This window comes from Acyrthosiphon pisum, chromosome X (genome assembly GCF_005508785.2).
Source record: "Acyrthosiphon pisum isolate AL4f chromosome X, pea_aphid_22Mar2018_4r6ur, whole genome shotgun sequence".
In the NCBI taxonomy this organism is placed as follows: domain Eukaryota; kingdom Metazoa; phylum Arthropoda; class Insecta; order Hemiptera; family Aphididae; genus Acyrthosiphon; species Acyrthosiphon pisum.
Genome location: NC_042493.1, coordinates 94020690 through 94030632, shown reverse-complemented (window position 1 = coordinate 94030632; position 9943 = coordinate 94020690). Strand labels below are relative to the sequence as shown.

The window sequence follows — 9943 nt, the reverse complement described above, 5'->3', positions numbered from 1 at the left end:
AATAGGAAGAATATATTATTATGTAATTACTAATTACCTTCTGATTAGTTTGATTCGTGGATATATTTGATCAGATTTAATTTAACTGATATCAATAAAAATTGCATTACCTGTTAATTAAATCCATATCTTTACACATAAAAATAATATAGTACCTATCTATTTACCTACTTATAATATTATTGCATTTGGTCATGAATTTTATGTATAGTAATATTGTGAAAACACGTTTAATGTAATATTGTAATTAATGTATTTTTTTATATGTACTTATAGAACTTGCTAGCAATCAACCGACTATGACAGACAACGTAAATTATGTATCTTCGACAGAACAGGATCAGTTGAACAAGGGCGAGGAAGGCAAACAACCCGGTGGCGTGCTGCAAAATTTCACGGTATATAGTTTGCCGGTAATATCTAAGGTATGGAGTTTATCAACTCCGGATACGACCAACCTTGAAAATGGCAACGAAAGTGAAGACAATATGGAGACTGAAGAAACAGACTTGAAGGAAGATCCAACCGTTGAGCCACAACCCGTGGCTGTCAACGAGAAAGAAAATTATGATGAAATCATTGAAATCGAAGACAATGATGAGTTGGAAGAAACAGACTTGAAGGAAATTCCAATCGTTGAGCCACAGGCCATGGATCTTGATAATAAAGAGCCACAAGCCGTGGCTGTCAACGAGATAGAAAATGATGGTGAAATTATTGAAATTGAAGACAACGAAGATTCAAAAAAAACAGACTTGAAGGAAATTCCAATCGTTGAGCCACAGGCCATGGATCTTGATAATAAAGAGCCACTAGCCGTGGCTGTCAACGAGAAAGAAAATGATGGTGAAATTATTGAAATCGAAGACAATGATGAGTTGGAAGAAACAGACTTGAAGGAAATTCCAATCGTTGAGCCACAGGCCATGGATCTTGATAATAAAGAGCCACTAGCCGTGGCTGTCAACGAGAAGGAAAATGATGGTGAAATTATTGAAATCGAAGTCAATGAAGATTTCAAAAAAACAGACTTGAAGGAAATTCCAATCGTTGAGCCACAGGCCATGGATCTTGATAATAAAGAGCCACAAGCCGTGGCTGTCAAGGAGAAGGAAAATGATGGTGAAATTATTGAAATCGAAGACAACGAAGATTTCAAAAAAACAGACTTGAAGGAAATTCCAATCGTTGAGCCACAGGCCATGGATCTTGATAATAAAGAGCCACAAGCCATGGCTGTAAACGAGAAAGAAAAGGATAATGAAATTATTGAAATCGAAGATAACGAGGAGCCCGAAAAAACAGACTTGAAGGAAATTCCAATCGTTGAGGCACAAGCCATGAATCTTGATAATAAAGAGCCACAAGCCGTGGCTCTTGATAATATGGAAAAGGATGACGACATTGAGGAAAAAGAAGAGTCGAAAGAAACAGAATTGAAGGAAAATCCAATCGTTGAGCCACAACCCGTGGCTGTGAACGAGAAACAAGAGAGCGATGAAACTGATAATAATTAAGAATATCTAATAAAAAATAATATTATATAAGCAATTTTTCTCCATTATTTATTTTTCCAATAGTATAATAATAATATTATAGGTACACCAATGTACATTTTTTTGTTTGTTTAAGTTTTCCTATTGGTCAAACCTAAATAAAATTATATAACTATTACTCCTAATATTGTATGTTATAATTATTTTAGACCTGTATTTTATACTAAGAAAAATCGCCAAAACGACTGTATTCAAAATAATACCTATCACGAAATTGACTACGTCTTCGACCACGAATCTATTTTTTAAATCAATAATTACCCTATGCGTATTTTTCAATAGTTTGGGCGAACTTAAGTTAATTTTACTAACTTACTTTTTTTTAATGCGACTACGTTACAAATAAGTTTTCGTAACAAAGTATTGTTTCATAAATTCACCTTTAATGCTTAACATTTAGTGTTGTTAATATAATTGAGTACAATAATTACTTATTATCATTATCTAAACAGAGATAAAATAGAGTATAACTCCCGACCGAATTTATGATTGTTTTTTTTCGAATATTTCTAAAAATGACGAATATAAATTCTGTAAAAAATATACAATACAGCCAATAGATACGTCATGTTAGAAGATAGTGATAAATTCCTAAGTATTGCATTCATCATAATTTTATATTTTAGTTACTATATAATGTTCGAGATTGTCCGGTTTTAACCCTTTTTGCGATTTACTGCGGAGACTCATATAAATTCATAAAAACCGATGTTATCAATATAGTGGTTAACTCCGGATTGATGTTGAACAACGCCTATTTTTGTTAAACTTTGTTAAACACTTTTCAAAAAAATTATAATTAATATGAAATAATAATAGGTTCATCGATCCAATCTTAAAAAAAAACATTTTGATACAAAAAAATAAAAATATATAAGAAATAATAATATATTTTTTTTAACATTTATTGTAATATAAACAATCTATAATGGTATTTACAATAGTCATATGTGTAAATAAAATATATTTATGTACAAGACGTGGAGATGTGATGAGAGAAGTCACCCAGCAGTAACACTCAGATATGAACTACAAAATATATAGGTAAATAAAATTTGGATTTATCATTACGCACTGAATCATTGATGTCCAAAGTTGCACACAAAACACATATTTTTGAAACTTATCAATGCTACTCCCTGAATTGTTTGAAAAAAAAACACGCTTCAATAACATTAACCCACAATGTTTTGTGATTATTATCAGTTTTGAATATCAACCAATGTAGTTTTTTCGTCTGGTCGAAGTTTCCTTGGCGTATGAATTTATGATGTATGATATATGATATACCTAGGATCTAGGTACATAATTTATTTTATATTTATGATACGTAGATATTATAATATACTACCTCATATTCGTACCTCTTGTTTTTTTTTTATATATAAAATAAAGTAATTCATTTTAGTATATAAAAAAACTTTCAAAAATGGAAATATAATTATTGCTTTAGGTATTTCTTTAATTTCAATAAAAATAGTAGTATTTTCAATGTTGACATACCAGACTACCAGATCCTAATGGACATTCTATAGGCAACTTCATATGCATTTGGCCGTCGAACATGTCAACGTGTTACTCGTAAATAATTAATATTATTGTGAATACACTGTATACGGAAATATCATCATACGCGTTGTATTTTACGCAGTACAAAAAAAAATGATATTCATTTTCATTTTTTTGGTGCTAATTCTAACGGTAGGCGCATCGCAATTGTTACTCCAATTAGTAATAAGTAAAAAAAAAATTATAAAGATTATCCATTATATTTACGAAGGGACAACCTAAGCAAATCATTTTATTTGTTTTAGTTGATTAGATATATTGCATTAATATTTTTGAAATAATTAAAACCTAAACGGGATTGTAATTTGTAATTCCAACAATACATCATCGCAATGCCTATCATTGCTTATTCCGATTATCATCTAAAATAATGTATATATGTATTCGAAATATGCATGTCTTTGTACGCTTTAAAACACTAGAATATGCTCTAAAATAGTAAGATATGCCTTTAAAAGTTTGTTGATTTATAATCATAATAATATATAGCATTACGTAAGTAAAAAAACCTAAAATTACTAAAATGTTTATTTCAACTCAGTTGACAGCTAATATTAAACATTTTATTTTTTATACATTTAACAATTCAACTTACTTTTTAGATAGCAAATAATAAAATAACAATATAAACGTATACAAGACATTTGACATAATTACGTCTGAAAATTATGTTATCGAAATTAAAATAATATAAAATTAACTGGACAATTAGAAAATTAAACATAAGTCACACATCATCCTATTAGTACCTACTTCTTGGAAAATTAATATATTTAAATAGCATGGGATTCGTTTTTTTATTTAAAATAATATAATTAATTGTACACCTACTGGTATAGGTGTAGGTATATTATGTTATCATATATATACATTCAAGCCAAAATTTGGTCAAAGTTTCGTTTTTAAGTGTCTACAAGTCTATGTATACGGCGCATTAGGTATATCGACTAATGTAGTTTTTTCGTTTGGTCGAAGTTTCCTTGACGTATGATGTATGATGTAGTATATACCTGGGTACCTAATATATTTTACGTTTACGCTATTGTTTTTATCAGCTCATATTCGTATTTTTTTTTAAAATAAAATAATGTAATTAATTGTAAATCTACTAAACAGATATAGGTAGGTATTTACGTATATTACGTAATCATATATAATATACATTCAAGCCAACATTTTATAGGTATACCTAACCGGGCTAGTAGATGAATATTATTTGGTTTAAGTTCGCCGAACGATTATGTGTGAGTATTCAAATATAAGTAACGATCAATGGCACATTATGGGTAGCAAATGTCACGATTAATTATTTAAATTAATTTAAATATATAATTAGGTATTTTCAAACGAATATTCATGTGCAGCAATTGATGTCAAAATTCAAATTAATTTTAATAAAATTAGGTAGATATTTATATATTTTAAAGACTAAATTATTGAATTCTGCCATATACATGGTGATTTTTTAAGCATGCTCAGTTCATTTTTGCATTAATAGTACATTTATTCAAATTCTGAATTTTAAATTTTTAAAGAGGATGCTACCCATGATTTTGTTGTTTCTGTTTTAAAAACGTACGACGGCGTTGAAATAGTAAATTGTTATTCACATTTTAGTTAAGAACAGTTTCTGTGCTGACGTTTTGTTGATATTTTCATTTACGATCTAAATATTAAAAATGCTCATTCCAATAAAATTTTGTGTATAATAAGTTTACAGCTCGATAGCTTCAATGTAACTTAGAGGTATATAATTAAGACCAATTCAGTTCACATCCTCCCCATTCTACGCCTATGTAGTCACAGGCGAATTGCAACATTTTACTTTTACAACACATAATATTAGTCTTGAATATAGTTAAAAGCCAAAATGTTTACATTTACTAAATTTTAGTGAATAATTACTAAACAATAATGACAATGGGTATTTTGCCAAGATATTTCCTCTCCAGATATTAATATATTACCTATTATAATATAGGTACCTACTCATTATCGTGATTCTCTAGGAATGTTAAAATTCTAAGAAATAAAAATAATAATTATTACCCACGTATTAGTTATATAAGTGTTTATGCGGACTTTGCGTATATTTTTCCTTAAACAATAAAATTTGCAGAGCAGGTAAGTGAAAATTTGTTTTGTAACCTTTAAAATACGAACGTAAAATAATTGTTATGATGCATAATATATATTATTTCCATAATTCAAACTATTTTCATTTCAAAGCATACTGTTTTATTATTTTGGTGAATTTTTTGAATTTTTATATTTTATCACATGTTTTGATATTTTATAGACGTCGTTTGAATTAATAATAAAAAGAAGACAATATTTATTTTGTGCAATTTACTATTAGGTTCCTACTATTTAAATTTTAATACAGAAATCAAAAGTCCAATGAAGTATATAAAACATTATCGAAAATTGGGTATTTTACTAAAAACTGTATAATACATTAATTCTTATACTAAACATTTATGTTTTACTTAACTAATTTTTATTTAAATCATTTATACCTGGACACATTTTTATTTATAGCACAATATATATTGATTTTTTAAAAATGTATAGATTGATTTTATATATTATATTAGAATAATATAGATAGGTATATATTTAAGCTTTATAGTTCGCCCTTTAGTTAGGTATTACAATATAAAAGAATTTTATGGTGCATCTTTGTTCTTAATTTCGATAAATATTGTATTTTCAATTTTGATATTTCAAAATAATAATTATTACAATAATAATATCAAAGTTAAAACGAATTATAAAGTATAAAAATGATTATGTAATGTTACGATGCCATATGTCTACCAGACTCTAAGGGGCATAATATAGGCAAATTGTCATGCATTTGACCGTCAAATATGTTTAATTCCAACATAAGTACATCACTTTTAATACTTAAATTTTTATTTCAACTTTGCTGGCTGCAGGTAATTTTATAAATTTTATTTTTTTCACATTTGAAAATTCAACTTACTTTTTAAATATAAAATCATCTGGACAATTAGAAAACGAAACATAATATCATCTGGGTGAAAAATATATACTTACCTAGGTATAGGTACGTCATCCCAAATATCCCAAAGTCATCCCAAAATTAACACATCGCCCTATAAGTACTCGTTGGCCAATTAATATATTTAAATGGCATGAGATTAATTTTTTTTTCAAATATTTAGGTACAAACAATCATTATTGTGAGTATACGGCTATTATAGGTATTACCATTGATTACAAATACTATAGAATAGTATAGGTTATTAGTGGGTCACTGTATTGGATGGTGTTAAATTGAATAATATCATTATACAAGAAAAACGATTCTGACTATTTCTGAACGAAGAAGATAAGTCAGCCTACGATATTTGATAATATTATTGTGAATGAAGTAACTTATATATTATAATCTATTTACATGGAACCTTGTTTTAAATTTTCGATTCTTAACTATAGGCACTAAATAATTTATACATTTTTAAAGACAAAATAATTTACCGTACCTATATTTATTATTATTAATCTAAAACTCGGATTTCAATGCATTTTATTCTTTTTTTGGAATATCTCCTACAAAGCTTTATAAGATACAAAAAAATGTATTTCAAGTATACTCCATGTTGTCACCACGCATATTTTTAGGGCATTTTCGGCTTTTTTAATTATTTTTTTTTATTTTTTAACTATTTCCAGTATTATGACTAAAAAAGTTGACTTCATTGAAATATTAACATAGTACTACGTAATGTAAATATTTAATTTTGAACTATATAATAATAATATATATTAAAGGTTTAACTCCGATCTTAATTTATTATAATATAAAACAATGTAATGGTCAATGTTTGTTTTTTAATTTCAATAAAAATAGTAGTTTTTCAGTTTTGACATTTAAAAATTATTAAATATATATTTTATAGTCAACCTTGGAATAATAATATTAACGTACAAACAAAATAATTATAAAACATAAGATTGATTATGAAATTTTACGATGTGATCCGTGACTACCAGATTCTAAGGGTAATTTTATAGGCAACTTCATATACATTGGGCACATTCGAACATGTCGTTGTATTGATCGTAGACACGATTTAAGATAGTACTTAATCATAACTAGATACTATCTTAAATCTGGGTCAAAAATAAATATTGTATATATGGCTATACATACAGCAGCGGATTGACTGAACATTTCGTCTCGGGAAATTACCATGCGACAGCCCGGACGGGCCCACTCAATATTTTATAATAATTAATAATCATTTTCCAAAACAAATTTTATTTTTTTGGTTTTCTCTTATTTATAAATTATTATAATACCTATACGGCTATACGCCTATACATAATACGTTTAACATGTGAGTACGTAACTTTTGTTTATTATAATCCAAATTACTAACTAGATTCATTTTTCTACCAGAAAAGATGTTGAAATAGGATATCAAAGCATTATTACCGTCTCAATTAGTGATGATAGTCAAAAAATATTAAAAACACAGATCAATAAAAATCAATATATTCATTGCTCCGCTCAAAATATAAAATATTAAAACAAAATTAAATTAGAAATTATTTTTAAGTTAGAAATTTATAAAAGTTTTACTTTTCATAGCTAAGATTGAATACCTATTTCAATAGAGATTTCACATAAGTTTTTCTATCTATAACAAAAAAAAGTTTACTTAAACGAAACTTTTAATTTTTTATGAATGTTTGAACTCGTAATTTTTATGATATTTATTATTTGATATTCGGCGGTAAATGATCGAATTTCAATTAATCGATTTTTGATATTTTGTTGTATTTCCAAAGCGAATAACTGTAGACTCTCGAGACCCTTGTTTACCAAATATTTATATTAGCATTTTATATCAGGGGTAAAATGTTCAAACTATTTTGACTCTTTTTGAGCTATTGTTTAAGAGCTGATAATTTTATCAATTTTCGTAAATTATTTTTCAGTTAGAAATTCTTAATAGTTTTTGTTTTCATAGCTAACATAAGACGTTATAATAGAATTTTTCCAACAAGTTTTCTCACCTCTATAAAAATAAAAAGTACACAGGAATGTAATGCTATTTATAGCAATGAGATATTTTTGATATTTGTTAATTTTTTTATTAACTATTAAATTTGATTATTTATAATCATCGCGTCCACCTTTTAACTATCGAGATTTTTTTTAGTTTGGCTATAATACGAATATAATTTTCTGGAATATTTACCCATGACACCTCTCACAATATTTTTGTAATTACACTCCACCCCCTACCACCACTCCAACGATTAAACTTCAACAACTGGGGGAAGCCACCGAAAAAAATGTCAAATCATGTGTGTCAAACAAAAAGCATATACATATATATATAAAGCCCCCCCTCCTCGACTCATAGCCACTGAAAATCATTTGATAGATAGTCAAACACATAAATAGATGACATACATTTTAAAATATTGATTTATACTACGCAGTTAGCAGAAAGTTAGCGACGCTTAAAGATATCCACCTAACACATCTACATTGTACCGCTACATACGAAATACTTTATCATTACGCACACGCTATCTTAGAGGTTATGTATACGAGCATTTTATCAAATCACTACACCATACAAGACAATTGTTCGTAAAATATATAAATATAATGGAAAGTATGCAATAGACATAATTTAATATGTGTTTTACCTGGCTCGCAGCTGCCAAAAGACTATGTTATGATTGATATTAGTAATTTAGATACCTACATGGTATTTTCGTCAATATGTTTCGTCTATTTTTATCCATATATGGATGATTTGATATTTTCGATTTTTATTAGTATTTTTTTAAAAAAATACCGACTAAAAACGTTTGCCTATAGAAAACTTTGAACCTTTGTGACATGATTTCTTATAATTTATTAATATACGCGAATAATTAAAAGGAATCGAAAATAGGTACTTAATCACAATATATTATTAAATGGTACAATGTATACGGTACAAACATATAGTAAATTTCTTATATTGAACTCCTAAAAAACGGTCGGTATTAATTTCAAAATAAAATACTGTAATACTACCTAATATACACAAAATACTTAAAAACGCAGACGTGGCATATTTTTTTAAAATTGTTGTCCTGTTATAAAATATTTATGTACTCTGCGTTTTCCCTTATTGATTATTAATATTTTTTGAATTTTAAAAAGTATATAAAAATACTTAATAAAATACATGGAATTCCAGTGGGCACGCCTGGACATAAAACATCAATAATATTACGATTTCCACGATTTTGTATTCGTATTTAAACAATACATAAAAATAAATATAATAAATTAAATGAACAAAAAAATTAACGCATTCATATTTTCAAAGAACGTGAACGTGAACGTGTTCAATTGAAAAAAGATATGAATTTGAACGTGAACGAATTCATTTTTTAGTGAACGTGTCGAACACTAACCTACTGCTACTGTACAGCAGAGTGACATCCACTTATCCGCTTTTTTACATTTTTAAGGTACCTTTAAAACTTTTTTTTTTTCATCAGTGGAACGCATATTATACTACAGCACTTTAATTTAAGTTGCACGAATAAAAAAAATTAATTACAGGCGAGATTTAAAAAATGTAATGGTTAAATAAAATACCAAGAATTTTGTGGACAAATGTGAAGAGATCCTCGGATACACAGGATAACACTAGGATAACACTCGACAGAACCAAAAAAAATTTACCATTACATAGAGGTGACCGTTAACGGAAGTTTTACTGTATATAAAATTTCTACTTTAAATGTTTAGAAAAAATAATCAAAGAAGC

General features: G+C 27.4%; 1 protein-coding gene across 1 annotated transcript; it reads left to right on the top strand.

Moving 5' to 3' along the window:
* Nucleotides 1-256: 256 nt before the first annotated feature.
* Nucleotides 257-1598, top strand: LOC103308684 (dynein heavy chain-like protein PF11_0240). The gene has a single exon (XM_008182486.3). It carries the CDS (start codon nucleotides 300-302, stop codon nucleotides 1515-1517), a length of 1218 nt encoding a protein of 405 aa, XP_008180708.1. The 5' UTR covers nucleotides 257-299; the 3' UTR covers nucleotides 1518-1598.
* Nucleotides 1599-9943: the final 8345 nt, after the last annotated feature.